The 23607-nt window shown below is 41.6% G+C and overlaps 9 protein-coding genes and 1 long non-coding RNA gene across 14 annotated transcripts; 3 read left to right on the top strand and 7 right to left on the bottom strand.

Moving 5' to 3' along the window:
* Positions 1-1338: 1338 nt before the first annotated feature.
* LOC145695734 (DNA-directed RNA polymerases I, II, and III subunit RPABC2-like) lies at positions 1339-2030 on the bottom strand. The gene is made up of 4 exons (XM_081772748.1): positions 1841-2030; positions 1669-1795; positions 1561-1626; positions 1339-1481 (listed from the first exon to the last, which is right to left on the bottom strand). The coding sequence occupies exons 1-4, from the start codon at positions 1982-1984 to the stop codon at positions 1405-1407; spliced, it is 414 nt and encodes a 137-aa protein (XP_081628874.1). The 5' UTR covers positions 1985-2030; the 3' UTR covers positions 1339-1404.
* A 29-nt stretch (positions 2031-2059) lies between these two features.
* Positions 2060-2922, bottom strand: LOC145695733 (uncharacterized). Of its 2 annotated transcripts, none has more exons than XM_081772746.1 (3): positions 2830-2916; positions 2650-2786; positions 2060-2609 (listed from the first exon to the last, which is right to left on the bottom strand). In XM_081772746.1, exons 1-3 carry the CDS (start codon positions 2908-2910, stop codon positions 2282-2284), a joined length of 546 nt encoding a protein of 181 aa, XP_081628872.1. In that variant the 5' UTR covers positions 2911-2916; the 3' UTR covers positions 2060-2281. The 2 variants fall into 2 exon arrangements, with proteins under 2 accessions (XP_081628872.1, XP_081628873.1); XM_081772747.1 differs by having other exon boundaries at positions 2063-2609; positions 2650-2789; positions 2830-2922.
* Positions 2923-2946: 24 nt separating this feature from the next.
* Positions 2947-9564, bottom strand: LOC145695732 (uncharacterized). 4 transcript variants are annotated; one of them, XM_081772743.1, is made up of 8 exons: positions 7010-9564; positions 5316-6967; positions 5068-5280; positions 4899-5022; positions 4784-4860; positions 4269-4745; positions 3733-4227; positions 2947-3688 (listed from the first exon to the last, which is right to left on the bottom strand). In XM_081772743.1, exons 1-8 carry the CDS (start codon positions 9543-9545, stop codon positions 3050-3052), a joined length of 6213 nt encoding a protein of 2070 aa, XP_081628869.1. In that variant the 5' UTR covers positions 9546-9564; the 3' UTR covers positions 2947-3049. The 4 variants fall into 4 exon arrangements, with proteins under 4 accessions (XP_081628869.1, XP_081628867.1, XP_081628871.1 ...); XM_081772741.1 differs by having other exon boundaries at positions 5316-9564; XM_081772745.1 differs by having other exon boundaries at positions 4323-4745; positions 5316-9564.
* Positions 9565-9611: 47 nt separating this feature from the next.
* On the bottom strand, positions 9612-10353 carry LOC145710911 (uncharacterized). Its single transcript, XM_081788624.1, has 3 exons — positions 10057-10353; positions 9936-10014; positions 9612-9894 (listed from the first exon to the last, which is right to left on the bottom strand). Exons 1-3 carry the CDS (start codon positions 10351-10353, stop codon positions 9809-9811), a joined length of 462 nt encoding a protein of 153 aa, XP_081644750.1. The 3' UTR covers positions 9612-9808.
* A 555-nt stretch (positions 10354-10908) lies between these two features.
* Positions 10909-11686, top strand: LOC145711879 (gap junction alpha-4 protein-like). The gene is made up of 3 exons (XM_081789568.1): positions 10909-10985; positions 11031-11371; positions 11412-11686. Exons 1-3 carry the CDS (start codon positions 10909-10911, stop codon positions 11669-11671), a joined length of 678 nt encoding a protein of 225 aa, XP_081645694.1. The 3' UTR covers positions 11672-11686.
* Positions 11687-11933: 247 nt separating this feature from the next.
* Positions 11934-13490, bottom strand: LOC145704370 (serine/arginine-rich splicing factor 6-like). Its single transcript, XM_081781823.1, has 8 exons — positions 13350-13490; positions 13017-13205; positions 12813-12971; positions 12692-12762; positions 12553-12644; positions 12421-12506; positions 12116-12374; positions 11934-12068 (listed from the first exon to the last, which is right to left on the bottom strand). The coding sequence occupies exons 2-7, from the start codon at positions 13185-13187 to the stop codon at positions 12132-12134; spliced, it is 822 nt and encodes a 273-aa protein (XP_081637949.1). The 5' UTR covers positions 13188-13205; positions 13350-13490; the 3' UTR covers positions 11934-12068; positions 12116-12131.
* Positions 13491-13756: 266 nt separating this feature from the next.
* Positions 13757-15846, bottom strand: LOC145704381 (serine/arginine-rich splicing factor 5-like). The gene is made up of 6 exons (XM_081781833.1): positions 15770-15846; positions 15167-15227; positions 15022-15126; positions 14342-14397; positions 13993-14296; positions 13757-13946 (listed from the first exon to the last, which is right to left on the bottom strand). Exons 1-6 carry the CDS (start codon positions 15839-15841, stop codon positions 13783-13785), a joined length of 762 nt encoding a protein of 253 aa, XP_081637959.1. The 5' UTR covers positions 15842-15846; the 3' UTR covers positions 13757-13782.
* Positions 15847-15873: 27 nt separating this feature from the next.
* LOC145704280 (cysteine and histidine-rich domain-containing protein 1-like) lies at positions 15874-17850 on the bottom strand. The gene is made up of 8 exons (XM_081781735.1): positions 17622-17850; positions 17290-17449; positions 17036-17245; positions 16737-16926; positions 16539-16645; positions 16435-16490; positions 16178-16390; positions 15874-16133 (listed from the first exon to the last, which is right to left on the bottom strand). Exons 1-8 carry the CDS (start codon positions 17742-17744, stop codon positions 15972-15974), a joined length of 1221 nt encoding a protein of 406 aa, XP_081637861.1. The 5' UTR covers positions 17745-17850; the 3' UTR covers positions 15874-15971.
* LOC145704362 (uncharacterized) lies at positions 17757-21564 on the top strand. The gene is made up of 2 exons (XR_014134451.1): positions 17757-21296; positions 21348-21564. It is a non-coding gene; the product is annotated as an uncharacterized LOC145704362 (long non-coding RNA).
* A 114-nt stretch (positions 21565-21678) lies between these two features.
* Positions 21679-23601, top strand: LOC145704300 (uncharacterized). Its single transcript, XM_081781755.1, has 7 exons — positions 21679-21816; positions 21858-21981; positions 22042-22251; positions 22831-22902; positions 22988-23110; positions 23159-23431; positions 23474-23601. The coding sequence occupies exons 1-7, from the start codon at positions 21722-21724 to the stop codon at positions 23531-23533; spliced, it is 957 nt and encodes a 318-aa protein (XP_081637881.1). The 5' UTR covers positions 21679-21721; the 3' UTR covers positions 23534-23601.
* Positions 23602-23607: the final 6 nt, after the last annotated feature.

The raw sequence follows: 23607 nt of genomic DNA, 5'->3' as shown, positions 1-23607 counted from the left end.
CCCTTGAGAGTTCCCAGTCCCAAACCCTAACAACTAGCCCAGATTCTAGAGATATTGGATGGCTAGAATCATACGCTCGAATGAAAACCCCTCTCTACGACTCAGGTTTCTACACAGGTTACCGAGCACAGGTTTCCCATAGTAGCACCAACAAGTCTAAGACTTGGGAATGCCCGTATTCTTGCTTGTGCCCTTATCACAGTTGTGGAGTGCCTCTATCAACTCATTTTTCTTGATACACTTTGCGTTTGGAATTGGTTTGCTGTGACACCAACCTAAATGAAAGCGCCGCCGATAAATATTCTGATATAGATATTAACTGGTTCTTTCTGTTTGGGCAAATAAAGCAGCGGCCGCATGTCGACTCACAAGCTTTATCTGACCGCAGAATTGGAAAAGAACGAGATTTCTGAATCAAAATTTGGAAATCGTAATTTGAATGCCGATAACAGTGCTTATCAGTGATAATACAAATTGCACCTGCCGCGGAATCAATCACTGCGCATTTCTGATAACGCAAAAGTGGCGGTGTTTGGTACATCAATCCAGCCAAAATCCGGCCTTTGTTTCAACCACCCTTCATTATTATTTCCACATCAAAATGTGAGAAGCAAGTTTTTTGCAGTAAATAATGCGAGCATCAAAGCAAGATGAACTTCGCTAATTTCAGAAAAGTATAATACTTCTCAATCAGAAAGACGTCAAAGGATGATTGAACTGATTCGATGGAAACATGTGCAAAAGCAAATCCGATTCCTTATTTCAACCTGTCACAAGTTGAATGCCTTATTTCGGTAAGTCGTTTTTGACTGTCTTTCCAATTTATTGATCCTCGCTCTTCTATCAACCTGTTTTTATGCAGATTCTGTCTTTAGACGAAAAGACTTAAAAATTGGAGAACAAAACAGCCGCGCTTTCCGCTCATCATGATGAGTGGCGTTTGAGCCAGTTTCAAGTGTTCGGTTTCCTTTGTCGCCCTGAAATGTGCCCAAATCTAAGGAGGAAAGGCTCGCTTGGCACTAACTTTGTTGCACTGTCGCATTTCAATGGATCGAGTTGGATTAACAATCGTGCATAGTTACGGCGCTTTCGAAAGTCAGAAAAAGTCAATCGGACATCCGGTTTGCCATTTTATGAAAATCGAATTTGAATGTGGAAATGAAGAAAAAATGGGTGACATTTTCAATTTCAATTTTAAACTAATACCATTTGGCAGCGCGAAATTCGCAAAAGTCAAATTCCGCGCTGATCGCCAAATCAGCCTCCTAAATCACCAACCGTGGCCGTGTAGTGCAAAAGGTCACGCTTTTTGTGAACAAGCTTATTTTTTGTCGATTACTTTTTTTCAATTTATTCAAGATTTTAGCAAATCGCGCGCAGAAAGGGCAGTAGGATTTTAGTTCTTCATGCGAAGCAGGTTTCTTGGATGTCGTCTGTCAAAAGCGTTCCTTCTCCTTCCAGGATCAACTCGCTGGAGGGCCTTTTACTTGGGTTAAAAACTTTCTTTATTCATTAAATCTTACAATAAATAAGAAAAGAACTATTATTTAAACCCGTAGCAATCCTCGTAAGATCCATCAGGCAAATACCGACGCACGATAATCGGAATTTTCTTCACTTTCAATTCTTCAACAAAACTTTACAACTAACTCAATTATTTTAACTTACCTTTCAACGCAATCGCAAGGGGGTCAGTCTCTCCTCTCAGTTCTACCATGACGGGGGCATTCATCGCAATCTGCAGCGCCCGAGTTCCGAGAATACGCGCTCGCTCGTATTTTGTCATAAAGGGCGTCTAGAGTATTTGATAAAGATAACAAAAATACACTCATAAACTAACAGTGATTCTCTCATCTCTTGGCACAGCTCGGCCGCCCTCAACTTCTTCGCCAGTCGTGATAAAAGCATCTCCCGCATCGTCGACAGCTCCAGTCTCGTCCATAGGCTCGTCCAAGTCGTAATGCTCTTCTTCGTTGTCAGACATTTTTGATCAATTTACGAATTACCCTCTAAATTTAGAAAATATGAATTTTCAAATGAAGAATGTGCTTTATTTGATTTCAGAATCGAGCGAATCTTGGCAGTTTTTATTTTCAATTTGGAGGCATTCAACTTCTTTGACAACTTTTCTTGTTTCTTGAACTTGTTTTCGGAGTCTTGAAACAGCGACCTTCATTTCTGGCGAGTCGTTGACCCCTACGTGATTTTTGATTTGTCTGACAATAGCCAGCTGCTCAGCTATGCAAGATAGTCCGGCTTTAGAGGGATAAGACTCAAGAGGTTAATGCAAAAAATTGGTAAGTTTAATCCCCTTTCCGAAGCAGTCCTCTAAGTTTGTATCCAGGTCGTTTCGATAAATTGGCAAATTTGGCTGCCACGGCTTTCGATGAAACTCGGCTTGTCGAATTAGACGCCTTCGCGATTCCCCGATAGAGATTCCTGCTTCTAAATTCTCCGAGTGGCTTCTTATTTGAGTCAAGTCTTCTTGTGGAGTTACTTTTTCAGTATTGATTTCTTCCTTGTCGTCCGGGATCGTCACGTTTTCTGCCTCGAGGAAAGCTTTGATTTCTTCTGGCAAGACGATCTTTTGGTAGGATCGATCAACGACTCTAAAGACAGAGGGAATGAAGTAAAGCTTTTCGAAACTACCTTGTGGCGATTTCTTTCGGGAAAATAAAGCCGATATCTTTGACAAACTTCAAAATGCTCACATGGCCTCCTTCAATTGCTCCCTCCGCTGCATCAGCCATAATCCCCACCCCCTTTTCACAAAACTTCTGCACAACCTACTATCTAAGAATAACGACCAAAGAAACAACAAATTTCCACCTCAAGATGTCCTTGCTTTGCGTAATGCCGCAGTCTGTGAATGAAGAAAATTTGCCCATCTACTTCGATGAACGAATCCATTCTTTTGAAACTTAAGTCAGGTGTTTTATATTTTTGAGATTTATTTCGAGTCAAGTGTAAAGCTTAAGTATATGGAATGTGTAAAAGTAGGATAAAAGCTGAACTGATTCTCAGAAACATATATTTAAAAGTTGTTTGTTTATTTCGGCTTCACGGACCCAGATTCTGAAAACTCTTCTATGTTTGCAGACCTTTTCTTCTTCTTCTTTTCGGGTCGTTCTTCCTCTCCAGATCGCCGTTTTGCTTCTTTGATGACTGTAGCCTTCAGAAGATTTGGCGGAGGTCTTTTCTTTGGAGTAGGCTTTTTATTTTTTACGAGCGATTTCGTTTTAGTCACTTCTGCTGGTGCTTCTGCTTTCTTTCTTTTTGGCGATGGTGGTGCATTTTCTTCAGATTTTTTGTTCGCCTCAGCTTTGGCAGATTCTTTCAAGGCGTTTCTTTTTTCCTCTTCTCGCCTTTTTAGCTCTTCAAGCGTCCTCTTTTGCAAAGCTCTGAATTCTTCTTTGCTCAAGAAACGAAATTTCTTCTGGAGTTTTTTCTTCTTTATTTTCTTGTACTTTGGGGAGAAATAAATGCTCCAGTACTTTGACTCTCTGTGCTTGCTTGGATCGTCCACAAACTCCTCCTTGCCTTTTAAAGCTCGGTTCATTTTAATCAAATGACGCATAGCAGCGGTTTTCTTCGGATATAATTCAAGAAGGTTGAGCTGGTTATCAATCCAAGCGTTAATTCTTTCCATGTTTACACTCAGGAGTTCTGCCCAATAAATGCGATTTTGCTTAAATTTCGATCAACTTCGACTAAATGAGTAAATTTTGTTACCTTTTGGAAAAGTTCAGGTGGATAATCATGCATTGAGAAGAGAATCCGCCAAAACAGAAAGTCGCACTGATCTTCAGTGTCCAAATATAGCTTCGTTTGTGGAAGTAGCCTCATGTGCTCCGAAAACTCGAAGGGCAAGTCAAACGTTGTGTACGGCGGCTTCAAGAAGGGATGATCATACTCTTCAAACTCATCGTTGAGGCCGGTTTCGTTGAGGTATGAAACCTCGTCGCCGTCAGAATCTGAATCCGAATCGTCTTCGCTAGACTCGTCAGTTGATGAAATAGGTATTTCTTCCGGTTCCTCAGAATCTGCTATAGTTTCTTTTGGTGCATCAGTCTGGTTTTTCTCAGGAGCCGACGTGACTTTTGACGAGACGGCAGCAGCTTCGCTTGTTTCAGGAATCTTTTCTTTCGTTTCAAGATTTGGCTCTGGATGTTCAATTTTTCTTTTTGCATGTGCATCTTCATTTGGGGGCTGATCAACAGACACGATCTAAATTCGTTTGAATTTTTAATTAAAGTAAGCTGTATTACCTTTTGAACATCTTTACTTTCTTGTTGATCATCCGTTTGCCTGAAATCGACTACCTTCGCTTGATCAGGCTTTTTATTGGAAGCTTGAGGTACAAGAACTTCTTCCTCACTTTCTGTTTCCCAATCATCATCGTCGTCGTGTTCAGTAGTTGCAGCTGGCGGAGCAACTTCTTCTTCGCTTTCAGTTTCCCACTGGCTTTCTGTTGCGTCCAGATCAATTGACTGAGTTTTTTCTCCGGATTGTTGCTCGACGCTGTCTTTGTTGATTCCATGTTCGTCTTTATTTTTCGATATTATGCGTTTCGCTTTTTCCGCGAAAACCGAAGGATCTGGGTTCGAAGACATGCTGTCTTCATTTGCGCTACTGAGAACAATATCTGGCATGACAGGCTTTGGGACAATAGTCGTGTCAGGTTCAGCTTCGTTTGATGTGCTGTTTTCATTTAGGCGCATGACATTTGGTGTTGGTGATGTATCCTATAATGGTCAGAGATTGGTAAAGTTAAATTAATCACCTTGAAAATTGAATGAGCTGGAATGATTGTCGTTGTGCTGGTATCCATCAAATCTTGGTCCAAATCATTTTTGCCGCCTAAAAATTAAAGAGATTTGAACATTTGGCTATCATACCTGAGTTTTTCAAGATCTCAGGGATAATTGAGCGTCTTCCAGGAAGAATAAGCTCTCGCAAGGCTTTGCAAAATTTTTCTTTGTCCCCTTCTCGTGGTAATGAGTCGAAGAGTGCACGGTTATTCTAAGAAAGTTGATTTGAAAACCAACAATTCAACTAAGAACTCACCGGTGATATTTTAGAAAGCTGGTCCAAGATCTTGTTGTGAGGCAGACTCATAAAAGACTTCCTGCCTTCATATTTTATGCTAGGGGACTTTATAAAAGCAACGTCTGCTTGGATATTGTTTATCACGGTTTCTTTTAGCAGTTTCGTGATATGGCACTCTCTGGCTTGAGGATGGAACTGATGGACTTCTGGTGGAGCGATAGGATGCTGAGTCTAAATATAATAAATGGCTTCCGGAAATTAATTACCTTTTGGGTAGGCTGATTTTGCGCAGGGGTTTCGGGTTCATTTCGTGCAGTCTTTTGAGCTTTGATAGGACTCCAGTTCGGAGCGGCAAGTTTTCGTTTGTTGGCAGTTCGGACTACAGAAGATGTTGAGCGTTTTAGTCTTTCAGGGGACAAGCTATCTTGGGATATTTCTTCAGCAGAATCACAATTATCGGCTGTTGGTTCTTCAACTGGCAGGCTTTTTGTTTTGCATGTATCAACCGTAGAAACGTCCGGCTGTTTGACGGGTTGCTTCACTGGCTCAGTTTTCTTTTCTTGAATCGGTTTCTCCGCGAGCTTTTTTCTTCTTTTTCCGAGTGCGTTTCCCCAAGCAGCGGCTAGATTTTCTTCCTCGACTAGAGTTTCGTGAAATTGATGACTCTGGTCTTTTCTTCTTTGGTCATGGTTTACTTTCTTCATTTTGTTCACAGCTGATTTTTCTTTGTAACGGGGAGGATCAGAAGGATCAAATGGGACTTCGATAGCTTCAGTCTCATGTCTCGATTTGAGGGGATTCCAATATTGCTTTACTGTCGCTTTAGTTGTCTCTTCTGCATCCTTTGTTTTTGAATAAGTTGAAGGATTTGAAGAAATATTTTGGTTCCTGTTTGTCACTCCAATCATCGATTTTATTCTTTTTTCCTCTTCGAACGGTGATTGTCTTTCAGCTCGAAGAGGAGGATGAATGGATGGTTGTAAATTTTGAGTTGTATCGAGAATACTTTGATAGTAGGTTGTGGCGTCGGCTGGTGGATTTTGGTTTCGAATCCGCGCTATCGAATTCTGTCTTATTTTTTCTTGTGCAAGTAGAATAAGCTTGTCTCCTTCAAGTTCAGGTGAAAGAGGCTTTTGTTGAATTTCAGCTGATAATTTTCTTTGTCTTATTCTATTCATATGGATGGTGGATTCTTTGACATTGAATTGGCGATGGTTTAGTGGAATTAAAGGAGTTCCAGTTGGAATCTTTTTGGAAGGATTATCGTTTGCCAGTGTAATTGTTGTGAGAGGAATCCGTTTATTCGGTGGCAGTTGTTGACGATTCCTACGAAGTTCACCGGTCGGGTTGGTTGCTGGTTGGTGAGTCAAGACGATTTTTTCTCTACTTGGTGAAGGTGAGATATGTCTCAAATCACACTGAACAGCAGGACATCTCGAGAAGCATTGTCGTGGTTTTACTTCCGAAGTTTGATGCTTGTCATCCTCTTCCACATTCAGTTTCATAATGGACCTGATTGTTGGCCCATTTTCCGGTGTTACTGGAGTCTCAACTTTCTTGACCTGAGTTGGAGGAATAATTTTCGATGGAACCATCTGCCGAATCGGCACATCGGGGGTGGTTTCCTGGCGCAGGCAGCTCTTCTTGGACGGCTGTGAAAATGTCGGGATTCCGCTTTTCTCGATTGCATCCATCAGATTCTTCGCAGGGGAAAACGAAGGTGGATCAAGCTCCTCAAGTAGATGCTCGGTAACGCTGCCGATTTTCACAGATCTTTGGGTATTCTTACTAGATGAGGGATCTTTGATAGATGATTTCGCAGGAGACTTTGGGAAGAGTATCTTCTTGGCAGGCGTACCATCAGACAATAGTTTCTCAGGCTGTCCCTCTTCTGGTAAGGGCGAAAACGGCCTTGTCGCTAATGTTGTGATCAGAGCTCGTTTCCTTGGTTTTTTTTTACCTTGCTGTTTCGGTTCCTGTGAAGGCATCGTTCTTGAGAAGTCTAATGGAGCACTCTGAGCCACTTTTGGGTCAGTCTTCATGCTTAAATCCAGCGGCTCGTCTTGATTTTGATTAATTGGAGTTCTGTTGACGATTTTCTTTGGCGACACTTTTTTGATAGCTCTCTTTAGTTGCTCAGGTGTCAGTAAAATGCCACCGTCAAATTTAGGTGTATTTGGCGCTGGAGCTTCGATGGAAAGAGGTGCACTTTTTACAGCAGGTACTGCATCTGACAGTAATTCTTGCGTTGGAACTGTGTCTGGAACCGAGAGTGGAACAGGGTCAATAACAGGCGAAAGCTCCACTTCAGCAATATTTTGAGAGATTGGAGGAACCACTGGAGAATGATCAGCGACAAGATCGATAACTTCTGGTTGGCATGAAGTTGGTAGCTGAGCTGATGGGAAAGAAGAAGGTGGAGCAGTTTGTGGGAAAGAATACGGCCGCAGAACTGAAGGTGGCAAAATCGGGCAAAAAGAACGATTTTGAGCTACAAATTCTCGCCATGGTAATTCAAATCGTGTCTGCATACGCGGAGCTCGCATAACAACATTTTGTTGAACAAAACGAGGATTTTGATAAACAGGCTGCCTATACATTTTCTCCGATTCTTCGATTATTCGTAAAAGTTCTACTGGATAGTTGATATCATCTTCTGGAACAACGAAGTTCTTTATCAGCCAACGAGCGCTCTTGAAATTGTCATAAACAATCGGTTTGATCGTGATGCTCTTTCGTGGCAGTTCTCCGGTATCCCGGAAGAGCTCGACTACCGTATTACTGGAAGTTGTGTTTCTCAGCTCTGATGGTACCTTCATTGGATTTCTCTTTCGGAGCGCCTTGTAGAGCTTTTTCAAGAAAGAGTCGGTGAAGTGTTTGAAAATCGTATGCTTCCTGAGCCAGTCGATAAACTCTGTGCAGTTTTTGATTTCAGAATAGCTGATGTAGAAGTTCCAATAAAAGACGAACAAGTTTTCTTCTCCCGGAGATGTTGCCAAGTTTCTTCCCCAAATATTCATGCCCAAGGTGGTTGATTTGATGTTTTGCTGGGTGTAGATCTTATCGATTCGCGGAAGCATTTCTATGAACGGAAACAGGTAGCATTCGATCATCTTTTTAGCGCTAAGTGGAGTAATCCATCGCACTCGCTCGTCATAACGCCTCTTTTTCGAAACGAAGTTTTCATCTTTTGTTGCCCAAACATGTTCTCTCATCGGGAAGGCATGATTGTAAACTAGCTGCAAATCGGGCGCACGGCTTGGGTTCGTTGTTTCAATAATTTCGCAAAGATTGTAATCCGCCTGAGAAAGGAATCCATGCTTGTATTGTATTTTCTCAACGAGGCTCTCATCGCCGCGCATTAGAAGCATGCTCTGGCCTAGGAGTTGAATGTGCTGATGAAGCTGAGTCTGAAGCGTTTCATGTTGCTGAGGAGTCATTCCATATTCCTCCACTTCTTGGTAGAAAATGAACTCTTCAGTCGCTACATTTTCCTGATTTTCAGCCTCTCCAACTGGTGCATCGCAGGACTCACTTTGATTCCGCCTTCTGAGATCTTCCTCTAGGTTGATTTTCGGAGTGAACTGCTCGAAAAGATCATTCAAATTATCGTCCTGAAGGTCTCGACATTCCTTCTTCGAAATTCTATAATTTCCTTTCTTCTCATTTCCTTCCTCCTCATCCATCGTCTTTTTCGACTGAAACATCTCCGGAACAGGGTTGTAATCAACATCTCTCTCATCATCGTGGTTCATGTTTTTGAGCTCTTCGGGTTTTGTTTGAAACGTTTCATTGAGAAACTGCATGTATTCGCTGTCATATTCAGTCGTATCGTCTTGCATATCTAGATAGCTCGTCGATGGTTGTTGAACAGGCTCATCGTCGAAAAATTGCGTTCCGTTTAAAAGATCGTCGAAATTATCAGGCAAGCGGATTTGGGAACGAGTTTTCTTCGCGATGGTTGAGCTGGCGGACTTTTCTGAGAAGCGGGAATTCTCGTCTTGGTGGGAGAGCGTAACGGACTCTGTCTCTTCGTCATCAGAAAGCTTATTGGAAGTGATCGTCTCTTGTTCTTCTTCTTCATCGTCCTCCTCTGCCTCTTCAGATGGCGGCTGGAATTCTTCGTCCTCTTCGTCGTCAGAAGGCAATTCTGCCTCGTTGAATTTGAGAACATTTGCCGGTTTGTCGAAGAGAGGTTTATTCGAAGAGCGCGTTTTTTCGTACATGTTCAGTGTCTCTGGAAGATCCGGATCTTGGTTTTTATTCGACCGAGTAGTGTAGTAGCCAACGCGATCGGCTGTCTTCAGTTGATCTCTGGTGTACGGCGTGCCGGTACGGATTGAATCCATGACTAATATAAAATCGTGGAACAGGTCGCTGTCCCTGGTAATTTCTGCAAAAAATGTGCGTTTGTTCGTCCCTGAAATCTTTGGAGACTGGTTTCCTTGACTCCCGGATGGACCGGGAGTTTCTTCCGATTCCGACTCGTCATCCATTTTTGAAAACGGTTTTCAAATTCTGAATATTTCTCTTTTATTGAAAGCTGGACTTATTGACTGAGATAGATTTTCTATGCTCTAGAAATCAGTGAATTGGGTCGTTGTCCGAGTCTCAGACATGATCTTTCAAAAATAGCCTAAACAATTTAGGTTTTCTAGCAGTATTAAGCGAATAAAAGGCAGTTGGAAAAAGAGTGCAGAAAAAAATTATCAATTCTATCTATAAGGCACTTGTCGAGACGCTCGACTAGAGAGTTTGTTTAGTAGGCATCTGGGCGAGGTGGTCCAAAAATGATCTTGGCGGTCATGTCATACGCGATTCGCTTCGCATCTGCTTTGTTCAATGCTTGAAAAAAGGGTTGGTATAAGATTTGAATCTGAGTTTACCTTCGGCCTCGGCGAAGACCATGCCTTTGATGACGATTCGGTGGCCAAAGTTGCTGATTTTTGGCTTGAAAGCTTCATGCTGGAATTCGATTTTATACGAGAAACTGAAGATTAAATGTACCTTGATTGTGAAATTTCGAAGCTGCGCGAACTCATTGAGAACCATTCCTGCTGGATGGGCCATGGAATGGTAGTTTTGGAGGCATCGTTGCGGGAGATTTTTCGCGTGAAACGGCTCTCGTTGCTCACGAGATGCGTCCTTGAAGTGGATGAGTTTTTTGTCGCTCTTAGGCTTGTATTTTCCGGAGAGGAGGTCGTGAATTTTGATTCCAGCTGGGAGGCAATGGGAACTCTCAAGCTTCTGGAAGGTTGACTGCGCTGGCTCAGTTCGAAGCTTTCGTTCTTGCAATCGATTCATTCTTATAAATTTAATGCTTGAGGTGAGGCCATCTCGAATAGTTTTATCAATTCAAATCAAATCTGGTGGAGAAATTTGATGAAACAGTGGTCTGGCAAAAGCATCCATTTGCCTGTTCAAGAAAAATAATAAGCAATCATTTTATTGAGCTAAAAATAGTAAATTGGACAATTTCATCAAAATCTCTCGTGCACAAAATCCCACATAATTTCTTCGGTAAACTGTTTTGGCATGCCTCCACACTTCGAGAAATACCACTTTTCCTTCAGACAAAGACATGAAAGTTCAAATTCTTTATTAAATAGAATAAATTTTGATTCAGCCTCTGCTTTATTGACAATAAAAACTATGTCCTTATTCGAAGCAATGAAAATCATCATAAAAATGTCCTACTCGAGTCATTTAAAAACGACCAAACTTGAATTATACGCTCTGCTACTTTAGTTGTTACGAGAAAGTAAAAAGAATCGTAGTATTAAATACGCTTCGGTAGTAAAGAACCAGGATCACATTGGCATCAGTCCGAGACTTGGCGACAAATTTAATTTAACGACAATGAATTTAACAGAGTTTTTCGAAAAGTTTATCATAGAAAGCTTTTCTGTCTACAATACGCCCTTTAGAGATTTTTGGTAAGAAGAAGTCAACAAGAACTATTCTAATTTGACGATTATTAGGCTCGTAACACTGTTTGTGTTCCGTTTCCTTGCCGTTGAAATCATCGGAGAGAATATTTTCAAAAGCAACATTAGCGACGAAGGTGATGAAGGATTCAACTGCCTCACCGATGTCAAGGCCTGTACTCAGCAGTGCTACAACAGATTTATCTTCATGGACCACACGAGGCTGTGGCACTTTCAAGTTTTATTTTTCTCCCTCCCGATGGCACTCTTTTACTTTGTTGCTTCATTCTACAACTCGAAATATCACACCCTAAGCAAGGAATCAGAGAATCTCCCCGAAAACTCTGCCGAATATACAAGAAATCTTCGCAAAATCGTTAAATATTCACAACTTGGTAATTTCTTTACCGATTCAAGAAATAATCATCATTTAAGAAAACAGATATCACATAATGAAAGACGTAGAAGAGGAAAATAAGAAACAAGTCACGTGGCACCCGAATATGGGGCGACTGTACATGTGTCTATGCATAGTTCTTATTGGCATGGAATTTGGATCGCTCTACGCGGTCTACAGCCTCAACGTTTGGCAAAATAAGAAAGAGCATTTTTGGGAATCATGGATGATTCCTCGAGACTACACTTGTACGATCGGCGCTGACCTGAATCGTAACTCTTGCACGGTACAATCATAAATCCCCCCGTCACTTTTTAATGCCAGTTCAGGACCCAAACGTCCGCTGCTTTCTCGACAAAAGCAATCAAAAGACGCTTTTCATGCGCTACATTGTCTCGATTCAAGTATTTTCAATCGTTCTACTTGTTGGCGACTTTTTCTACGCTGTTATCCGCTTTCCCCGCTCAAGTCAATCATACAGAAATAGAGTTTTCGGATCACAATCACATATCAAAAGGGAGAATAACGAGTTTGGTGTCATTCATGAATCTGTTAACAAATAAAAAAGCCACAAAACTATCAATTCTTCTGCTTTCGCCATGATTTAATCAACAACAAGTAGGTCAGATCAGAAGTTGTGACAGGAAAATAGTTGAGAACGCAGTGTTTTCATCAAAGATCGTATTGCTTCTTTCCTTAAAATGTTGGTTAGTCTCTCTCTCGAACGATTTTCAGTGCTTACATTTGTTAGTAAAACTTTATTTGGATTTAGATCTGGATCGAGATCTCGAGCGCGCTTTCTCGTCATCGCCATTTTGTTCTTTCTTTGGAGAACGCGCTGGGGATCGAGAAGGAGATCGACGGGGAGGAGAGCGTCGTGGAATATCGTCTCGTCCGCGGCTTCGCGATCGTCGTCCTCTTGAACGTGATCTCGATCGGCTTCTTGATCTAGATCGGCTTCTCGAAACACTTCTTTTTCCAGATTCAGGATCCCACTTGACCTAATAGGAGAAAATAAAGCGCTTGTTACTTCAAGGCTTTCATTACCCTGACGTTGATTTTCCTGCCATGAATTTCAAAACCATCCATCCTCGAGACCACCTTCTTCATGTCGCTGCTGCTCCGGAACGAAACTTAATCAGCACGATCAACATCATAAAACATGACAAATTGTTTTACCAGTAGCTAGTCGATCTTCGAACTTGTGCGCGTCGCAAAAATCCGGCTCTACCCTCGCATTGTCGCGAATGAAATCCTTCAAATCCTGCCAGCTTAAATCCAGATTAGAAAAACCGCGGAGTCGTAAAAGAAAGAAAACCTGCAACGTGTCGAAAGATTTGTAATTTCAATGCAAGGATCGTCCCTGTACGGCTCCTTCTTTCGCGTTGACTAGTGATAGAGTCGTTAGATTTTCAGAATTTTTAGAGGGAGATGCTTACGAATCGGTCTCTAGAGCGAGATCTTCCTCGCATTCGACGGGTATCCCTAACGATAGGACGATCTCCGCCGCGGTAAGAGTCTTTCTTCGCCTTATTCCCCGGCCCCTTAGCCATCTCTACGTCAACTTTTTCTCCACACATTCGTCTTCCATCAAGATCCTTGAATCAGTGAAATCAACAAGGACTAGAACTAAATATTCATACCCTGACAGCTTCTTCAGCGTCCCTTCTATCTTCAAACACGACAAAACCATACCCAGGTTTGAGATTGATCGATTTGATGTGTCCAAAGCCCTTGAAGAACTCTTCAACATCGCTCATTCGTGCATGATTAGGCAAATAGCCAATGTAGATCTGAGCCTCCTCACGGTCCATTTTCACAGGTTTTCAATCCTAGAACAGTGAAATCAACATTGATGATTTTGATTTGAATCACAGAAAAACGAAACATTTTGTTTTAATTAATAGTATCGGGAACGGAAAAATAACACCGCACTCTGGAGAACTGAGGATAAATTGGACTGGAGATGTTTTCACCTGATTGTCAAGTTTCTAGTAGTAGAAAAGCAAAGATGCAGAAGAGCCTAGGGCAAATAAGCATAAAGAAAACTCCTGGTCCCGCGCCCGATGGATGGTGAATCCTATCGTCAAATCAATGAAGGGGCAATCCGTTTAGGCAGGTCCCGGTAAAGCAGAATTATCAATGAAGCCCTTGATCAGCAAGGTTTTCCGTAGGTTTCTAGCAGAGGAAGGAGGAAGCAGTAAAGCAGTCAAGCTGAGATTAGGCGATATCTTGGCGGCTTCGGTGTTGTCGATTGTGAGCATCGTCAGGTTACTTTTGAATCTACTAACTAAGAAGAATGTATACTGGCAAGTGGATAATTGAAGATGGATGAGAAGAGAGAATGTCGAACGGAATAGGTTAACTTCTTTGAACGTTTCATAATATGGAGTAGAATAACCGAGCGAATTATAAACTCTGAAACGCATTCCTTCGACGATTTCTGACCGGCGAGCGACTGATGGATCGATGATCAACTATCATTTCGTGGAAGAAAACTTCTTTTCCATTTATAAGCTGGTTATCGCAGTATTTCAAGACGAGCTTCATATCGTTCTTTGTTCGTAAAGCAACTGTAAAAATGATTGAAACTGAGGAAGTTACAAAAAGGCTATTTACCTAGTCCCTCTCTGACTTTCACTCGATGCGCTTCACAAAAAGCCGTTTCGACATCAGTTTCTTTTCTGATAAAATCCTTCAAGTCTTGCCAGCTCGCGCGTGTCGTCAAATTCGTAACTTTCAAGCAGTAATCTGTCAGAATCTTTGGCGTTCGTCGATACACAGGACTTCGAGTTCTACTACGGCTTCGTCCACGGCTGCGGCTTCTGCCTCGGCTGTGTCCCCTGCTGTGACCTCTGTTGTAGCCCCGAGTTCGACCGCGACTTCGGCTTCGACTTCTTGTGCGGCTTCTGCTTCGGCTTCGCTAAAAAGACGAATTTTCAAAAGTAAGAAATTTATGAAAACTTACTCTTCTTCGCATATCTCTGATTACTGGACCACCAGATCTGCCTCGGTCACCTCTGACTAAAATAATGTTATTGAAGATGTTGTTTTCTTGACTAGAAAGTTTTCTCCAGATCACCATTTAATAAAATTCACCAAGATTATATAAGATTTTGAAACCAACAGCCTTACCAGATGGAACTCTTGGAACAACGGAATCCCGTTTTTCTGGATTATTTCCCCGTCTATCAGGAACAGTCCTTCTATCAGGAAGCCCCCTCTTATTCGGGAATGAGCCACGCCTATTCGGGAGGAAAACCCGTCTATCTGGCGAGCCCCTGCTATTTGGAGAAACCCTTCGAGGAAAACGAGGAGAATTCCGTCTATCAGGGGTATTCCTTCTATTTGGAGAGTTTTGTAGCCTATCAAGAATGTTCCTTCTATCGGGGGAAGTCCATCTTTGGGGAGTATTCCGTCTAACCGGGGGAGAGTTCCGTCTTTGAGGAGTGTCCCTTCTTGGGGAAGTGCCCCTTCTTTGGGGAGTTTCCCTTTTTTGAGGAGTATCCCTTCTTTGGGGAGAGATATTTCTCTCGAAGTTTCTCTCTACATCTTTAGTATCTTCTTAAAGTTTCTTTTATAATCATTGTATAAAAATATAAAAGCAAGGGCTTTTTAATTGATGCAAATACAAATAAACCGTCTTACCTCTTGCAGGCTTTATATCAACGCGATAGCCGCACAATTTTGCGTTTCTTTCTAGCGAATCAAGTGCTCTTTCTGCATCTTCCTCTTCATCAAACGTCACAAAACCTGAAATTGTCAAAACAACATTTTTGATGAGCAAAAGTACCAAAGCCGGGCTTGAGGTTGATGCTCTTGACATTTCCGAACGGCTTGAAAAGATCCTCCACCAGAGTTCCAAAAAACGCAAAATTCTCGCGTGCGCGTGCGTGCGCGTGCGAAGAAATTAAGAATTTCGCGTGCGCGTGCGTGCGCGTGCGGAGACGACTTTCGAACACGCGTGCACACGCGTGCGCACGCGTGCGTGATCGTGCGCGTGCGCAAAAAGGGATAAAATTGCCAAATTTTTAGCACTTTTTTGCATCTCTAATTTTTTTCAATCGACAATTCTAGAACAATTATTGCTAAAACCAAGTCAAAATTGTTTTGAAACATAGGAAAACCGAGAATTTTATGCATTTAAATTGATTCTAGAAATATTTTCGGCATAAATGACCTTAAAACGCCAAATTTTCTAGGATTACGAGCACGCGCACGATCACGCACGCGTGCGAAATCTCAATCTTCGCGTGCGCGTGCGTGCGCGTGCGCGTGCGTGCGCGTGCGCACCGATTTTCAAAATCTGCGTGCGAGTGCGTGCGCGTGCGCACGCACGCAAACACGCGCACGCGTGCGCACGGACGCACGCGTGTTTTGGAACTCTGTCCTCCACATCTTCCATTGATGCTTCATCTGGTAAATTCCCGACAAAAATTTGATGCTTTGGGTGGTCGTAATAAGACATTCTAAAAGACATTAATTGAAACAAATTTTAATTTGTAGAAGCTACAAGTAAAATTCTCAGGAAAAAAATGATAGTTGAAGATATTTTGGTTATAAGTTAATTCAAAAAATTGACTAAAGAGTGAAAAATTCTAGCTCCATTCACTTTCGATCAAATCGTCAACGTCCAAGTCTTCTTCGATGGGCTTTGAAATAACATGTGGGGACGCTTTTGTTTCTACTTTTGGAAGAGCTGCTTTCAGGTCGGCTTTGGCAGGGGCTGATTCTCCGTTATCATCGACGACATTTTCTGGCTGAAAAATAATTGAAAGTCTTTCTCGAACAAAAAGGGGCTAACCCAAATGTCCGGCTTCTTATCTCTCATTCCGAAAAACACGGTGGCGCCTATCTCCTCGGCGTGCAACTTCTTCCATGTTCCACTCGTTTTCTTCTTCATAATTAGCTCCAGCTTCGTGCTGCCAATGTTGAGTTTCGAGCTCGTTGCTACTACTTTTCCCCAAAGTTCGGAAACCGCCACGGACATTTTTGTCTTTCTGATTCCAAAGCAAAACTAAAATTCATTGAATAATTAACTCTTTCCGTAGGAATCCTTACATCAATGTCGATTCGTTTGTTTGACACATGAACTGTAGTTTCTTTCGGAATAACTCCTAAAAATGATCAATCCTCTTAAAATCAACATCGTTTCATTATCAAACCTTTGCAGTAAACATTGAGGGTGATATTAGTCGGTGTTTGGTGGTAATCATATCTCGCGTTTTCCTTCGATTTGAGCGCTGCTTCGTCCGGGTGCACCCAATCGTGACTAAAAATATGTATTTGCTCAACCCACGAAGCAAAGAGGAAATTGAGCCAACCCATTATTCACGAAACTATTCGTAATTATTCGTATTTACTTGTCTGTTTTCTCGCATCCGGCTTGATTGAGGAAGGCGGTAAAGTCGGATGTTTTTCGCTCACAACAGGACCAGAATTTCATGCCTTCGTGGAAGATCGGCACGCCAGGATGGTAATGACAGCAGTTGGCGTTGCTAGCTTCGCCTTTGTAAGTTTCGGAACAGCCTGAGCGGCTACAAGGCCAGCCGACTAAATAATGTTTATTGGAAAAGAAAATTCTTCAAATGAAGAAGCCGCTTGCGGCTCCATGTTTCGTTTCTCGAAGCCGCAAGCGGCTTTTCGATTTTTGCCACTTTACCTTGAACAGTTTTCGTCAAATCGGCCCTATTCTTCTCCGCCAATTCCATTTTCGCCAGCTCCGTCTTCAGCGAGCTCAAAATCTTCGCCTTCAGGGAGCATTTCTGCTCAACCTCTTCTGAATCATTCGTTTCTTCTTGAGCTGCCAATTTTTCTCGACTTGGCGGCGCGGAAACATACGTTTCTTTTCCATAGTTTTTCGGGTCTCTTTCTGAAGCTCATTGTCAAAAATGATCATAAAATTACTGTGAAAACCTTTCGAAAAAGCGGGTTTTTCTTTGGCGCCGGTGTTTTTTACGTCTGGCTTTACAGGTGCCGCCTCGCTCTTTTCGGGATTATGGGGGCCAGCGGTACAGCCTGGAATCGCCAAGAACTCGCCAAAATCCGTCACGCGTTTCTTACAACAGCTCCAGCCCTTCAAAATTGTTCAAAGAAAATCACAATTTTGTCAGTTTTTTGTGTTTCCAATCGATTTTAACTCGATTCGAAAGAGCAAAGAAAGCACGCCATATAATCGCCTTGACAATCGAGCCTTTATATAAAAAGAAATATATAGTATCATTTTCTATATAAAGAAATAAAAGCACCTTGTAAGCATCGTGAAAAACAGGCCCTCCCGCGTGAAATCTACAAGCTTCAGGTCCATTTTCTTCTTCGTTAAATTTCCCTTGGTTGGAGCAAGCCTTGTTGTAGCAAGTTTTCACACCCATTCTAAAGCAAAAGAATCCTCCAGTTTCCTCTCCAGTGAATACAGTAAAAGTCGCGTTTTTCAAAAATTGCTCTTTTTTGAAATGAAAAAAGAGGAGTGGCGCGGCCAATGAGACCAGAGGCGAAAAATTAAACTGGCGCCGAAAATGCCCTTTTTCGAAAAATTCGTAAATAGAAAAGACGTGAAAAATTATGAAACTTTCCAGAGAAAATAATAAAGGAGACACTCAGCAGAATTTAATGGCTTTCATGAGTCATCGAGAGAAAAGAACAATTCTTCTGAAAAATCAAAGATTTCCATAAAACTCCCGTCAGAAAGATGAATAACAGTACTTTCTCTAACTTATCGTCAGGAGAAAAAAAAAGATGGTCGAGAACAGGGGTGGATATTTTGATATCAAATCATTATTTCAACCGTTTTTGATTTGAAATTTCAAAAGATAATCCTTTTTTCAACTCATTTTCGCAATTGCAAATTCATTTCAAATGATAATGACGCCGAGCCTTTTTTGAAATTTTCAACTGTTTCATTTTGCATTTTGCGAAAGGTTTTCAAATCTTGACAGATTTTTCAATCTATTTTCATTTTTCAAATCAATTTCAAATTGCTTAGCCTTGGAGGACACTGGAGGACACAATGCGTTGAAGAGGTATAAAAAGTGAAGTTAGACTCATAAATGATAGAAAAAAGGAAAATTTTCTTCAAAAGTACCAATTTTTGGTCGACTTCCCGAACTTTGTACCACCTCCTAGACCTTCCGGGACAAGGAATTCTTGCGCTCAAAATTACCGTCATAGACTGAGCTACACACTGGGACATGTAGGGCCACAGTTGGAAATTTGCGTAGCGGAGATAGCGGAGCTGACGGCTCCGCTACGGAAAAAAAGGTTTTTGTTCAGCTACAGTGAAGAAAATTCTGACCAGCTCCGCTACGGCCAAATAAATTTTCGCCAGCTCCGCTACGCTTAGCTAAACTTTCCTCTCAGCTCCGCTATCTAAGCTCAGCTACTGCTTTTTAAAAAGATAAGGCCCTTATCTGCAGAGTTGCAAATTTTGCTATATTTTTGCTGAGCTGAGCTAAGCTGACCCGAGTATAAAGTTCTCTGAGCTGAGCGGAGATGAGCTGGCCTTTTTCAGAGGTCATTGAGCTGAGCTGGGCAGATTTTTTTAAGGTATTTTAGCTGACCTGAGCTGAGCGGACCCTAATTAGAGCTGAGCTGAGCTGTTTTTACTGTGTTTTAACCTTACCCCCAAATCGACATTTTATCCTTACCCGCCAGGAGGTGCATCCATCATTCTAGCCATGCACCTCAGGAGATGCATGCAGTAATTCTCAAAATACGCCGATTTCCAAACCCTAACCCTAACCGAGAGTGTTAAAGAATAACCAGGAGAAAGCTTATCGATAAAGAGCTCTACAGAGCTGAGCTGAGCATTTTCAAAAATCACTGAGTTGAGCTGATCTCCGTTTGCCCAACTTGGGGAAACAGCGACCTGGGCAAACGGAGACCAATCGAGAAAGACCGAAAATTCGGTGGTATGCGGTCACCTGGGTTTACAAACCAAGGTTCTCAAAATGTCTAACCTTAAAGGTAAACCCAGGGTTTACCAGTCTCAGGTCGTCGAATTCTGTAACCTGGATTTAGAAAATAACAGGTAGGCGACTTCTGAGCAGAGTTCCAAAACACGCGTGCGTCCGTGCGCACGCGTGCGCGTGTTTGCCTCGCACGCAGATTTTGAAAATTGGTGCGCACGGAGTTCGGCCTATAAAATGGCCTCTAGAAGGCGGTAGAGGCTATGTTTCATATACGACACATTGTCGTCGGTAAGATATCTTCCGCCGGCAAAATTATACATTTTTGGGGGATTTCGGTTCGAGTTCGGGTTAAAGTTGAGGCTTGAGTTTTGTTCCAGACTCCAGAGTCTAATTTTGGTTTCTATAATCGCCTCTAGAGGCCAGTAAAGGAGATGTGTCATATGACACATTGTCGTCGGTGCGGGAAATTCTCGTTTGTCGTCGAAAGGTTAAGGAATGAGCGGCCCGTCAGCTCGCTCAGCACTACCGTCATTTCTTAAGACCGCTCAGCCGCTCGCTCAACTTGAGATCAGTGAGCGGTTGAGCGGTAAGTCAATACTTTCTTTAGTGTTTTTGGTGAGTAAATGAAGAAAATAATAAAAGAAATTATTAGAAATAATTGGTCAAAACACTTCTTACAGATTCTTTACACTCTTCAGCCGCATTTGGGAAATTTATGTCCGACACTAGTCGATACTCAAAATAAAAACTGAAAAAGTATTTTTTGAGGGAAAAAATACACTGCTTACAGTCTTTTTGCTCAAAGTCTGCTCGTTCAGCTCACGGCTGTTTTTGTCAAAAGCTCAACCGCTCGCTCCGCTCAAAAATTTTAAGCGGTCGACCGCTCAGCCGTTCGCTCAGCTCAACATTCTTTCGACGAAAATTGGAACCCTAATTTCTTCAATCCTAGCTTCATCGAGTTCAATCATAGCTTCTCTAATTTCAATCCCAGGTTCTTCGACGTCAATCCAGGCTTCATTAGTTTCAATCTAGGTTTTACCAACGTCAATCTAATCTTGGAGAAGCCATGATCTACATTCAAGAAGCAATTATAGAGAACTGAGAAGCCGGGACTGGCATCTGAGAAGCTAGGATTGAAGAAAGTGACGCTCGAATTGTTGCTTGAGCCACCAGTATTCACGTATGTATAGCGAGGATCGAAGTTATTGAAGCCGGGATGAAAGTTGGTGAAGCCGGGATTGGCTGTGGAGAAGCCAAGAAAATAAAGTTATATGATCAATCAATGAAAATTTGGTAAAGCAACTAACTCAAAAGAAAAAAATCTCGCATTTCCCATCATCCTGAATCGGCAGAATCCTAAATTGGCGATTTCCGATCGCCAATTTGAGAAGTACGGGATTTTCATAAATTTAGGATTTTAAAAATACGGGATTTTTGGAAATGCGGGAGTCAAAAAGGGATGGCAGGCGCGCTGAGTTTTTCCTTTTGCGCCTTCTTCAAATTTGCAACGATTCATTTTTTCAATTTCATTTTTCAAATTCCTTTCAAGTCGCTAAACAAGAAAAACTGATTGAAATGTCAATTATTGCAGTTTCAAATTCATTTCAAAACTCCGCACGAAGCTTTATCTTTTGAAAACGCTTTTTTTTCATTTTCAATAGATTTCAGTCATTGCATCGGCTTTTTCCTGCAATTTCAATTGAAATTTCAAATTTTGAAACGATGAAATAAATGATTCGACAGTTTTGAAAAACTGGTTTGATATCAAAATATCCACCCCTGGTCGAGAAGAAAGATCGTCATCAGCTGCTTCTTACGTAACAATCAGTTGTTACTGCACGATCTTGAGATCCGCTGATAAATTCTTCGTGTCCATTTTTCAGTTACCAAAAAGCCAATTTCCTGTCGCCAAAAAAAGAGAATTCTTGAAAAAATGTTTGTGCAAAAAACTTTGAAACAAAATTTTGGAATTTCACAGCAGCTTCTTCAGAGGACCAGATCTGCTGCCCAGAATCGGTAATTGACAAAAAAAAGCTCAAGAAAATTTCAATAATCCAATTTATTCAGAGATTACCAGCGTGAAGCTCAAAAGTTCCAGACCCTCCTGAATGAATCAACGGACAAAACGAACAAGTTCCCGTATTTCCGAAACCTTACTAAGCCGAAAATCGTTCCTCCCAATACCGGAAAGTTCTTTTAGTCACCTTTACTGTACCTCCGGCCTTTTTCTGTTCCTTTATGAAATACTGAAATAAACTCATTTTCCTGCTTCAAAAATTAAAAATTTTCTCGCGCGCTGGACTTCATTTTAAATTGAGCGCCTCTTTTTTCAGCCAATCAGAGTCGTCGCTCTAAGGTCCAGCTCATTTTCCTCTAAAAATTCGTTCTTCGACTGTTTTTCTGGTCATAAGACTTGAAAAAATGATGTTTATTTTTTTCAGATGTCGGAATTCTGGGTCTCGCAGGGGCGAGTCTATTGTGAGTTTTGTAAATGCTGGTATGCGGACAATAAAGTAGAGAAGGAAACTCATGAGAGGTAATCTGTTATCTTTAACTTTTTATTCCCTTTTCCTGCAGGGGATCGAAGCATCAGGAGCTCAAGACCAAGGCGCTAGCGTCCATCAGAAAGATCTCCGAATTCAATGCCAAGGAGCAGGACAAAATCGAGTGCTATTTGGCTGAAGCTGACAGAGCTGCTAGAGTAAGAGGATATTGAAATTCTGTTACAGAATTTCTGTAGTAAATTAAATCACCTTTCTAGGAGGCGTATAAACGAGATCTGCGAGAAGCAGGGGTCACTGCAAAAAGTCTGAAACGGCAAAGACGCGATGAAGAAAAACAACTCGAAGCTGAGAGAGAAAAAGAGAAACAAAAAGAAGAGGCCAAGGATTGGCATGAAGCGAAAGATTCTAGTGGGAATATTTACTACTGGAACTCGAAGACCAGAGAAACTAGATGGAAACCGCCGCCGGTAAATTAACCCCTATAAACGAAGTGTACAATTTTTGTCGATTTCGGGTTATTATCGCCTGCCAAACAGAACTGGTAAATCGGAACGATCTGAAAACTTAAATGAGTATTTCCACACGCATTACGCACCTCCCTAAAAAGTTTCAGCCTGATAAGACCCACGAGTACTGCGTGAGCACCGTTTTTCTCACCTCCACCTGCGCGCTTCAAAGGAACAAAAAATTCTATTTATCTTTTAGGCGTCTCTGAGCTATTACTTTTAACTTATTTACAGGTTTTTAAGTATGGAGAATTCGAATCTGGGATCTTTGAAAAGATTGGATGAAGATTTTTAATAATTTCAACATAATTAATCATATAAGAAAAACAAATTCTAGTGCGTAGTATAGTTTTTTTAGAAATTTAAAAGTGCAGTTTGAAAGAGAATGTTCGTTTTTGTATAATCTGTGATTTTCAGGAGATTATCTCAAGAAGAAGGCCAAATAAACAAAAATTGTACACTTCGTCTAAGGGGGTTTTTAGACTGCTTCGCTTATAGGGGTTAATGTCCGACAAAGCCTCAAACTAAAAATAATCTTAGATGTGGGAGTGCAAGCAGAAATCTATCGAAAGCGCGGCTGCTGAAGGAGCATCAAATGTCAAAATCAGCAAGGTGAGTTCACTGGTCATTCGCTGTCACTGTCAGTCTGACTGACTCTTCATCATTTTCATGAGCCTCTCAAGAATGAATAATTTAGCCTTCCTTCAAAAAATCCGGCAAGGGCCTGTTCAAATCGAGCGCAGGAACGAATAATACCTCGAATTCGACAACAGCCGGGCTGAAGAGTAATTCTGCTTTTGCGAAGACGCTTTCTTGGAAGGTAAGGATATTTCAGAATTATAAATACAAAGATGTACTAAAATTATAGGGCGCTGATGATGCAAAAGCCGGCAGTAAACGATCCAACGACGTAGCTTACGGTACTTGGGTTCCAAAGAAAACTGAAGAGGTCCATGAGGAAGTAAAGCAAGAAACTGCAGAAAGTCTCGGTCTTCCTCCAGAGGCAGATGCGTTTTACGAACAAGAAGCTAACGATGAGGACAAATATAAAGGCTTTACGTATAAAGACGAAAGATTCAAAGTAGGGGGCGAGAAACAGGCCGAAATCATCTCAGTCGGCGATGAAACAGGCAAAGTTGAGGTAGGATTGAATAAGGATTACCATTTTAATCATTTTCTATAGCCTGTGGCTTTTAAAAAGAAAAAGTTCGGCGGCAATACGAGAAAGAGAACATTCGACTAGTCCCCTTTTCAATATCAGAAACTGCCCTTTATGTTCATCAACTTTTGTCTGAATCTTTCGAAAACATCGGTTTT

Source organism: Oikopleura dioica, chromosome 1 (assembly GCF_907165135.1).
Source record: "Oikopleura dioica chromosome 1, OKI2018_I68_1.0, whole genome shotgun sequence".
In the NCBI taxonomy this organism is placed as follows: domain Eukaryota; kingdom Metazoa; phylum Chordata; class Appendicularia; order Copelata; family Oikopleuridae; genus Oikopleura; species Oikopleura dioica.
Note: the sequence above shows the minus strand (reverse complement) of the source record. Positions and strands in the feature narration are given on the sequence as shown.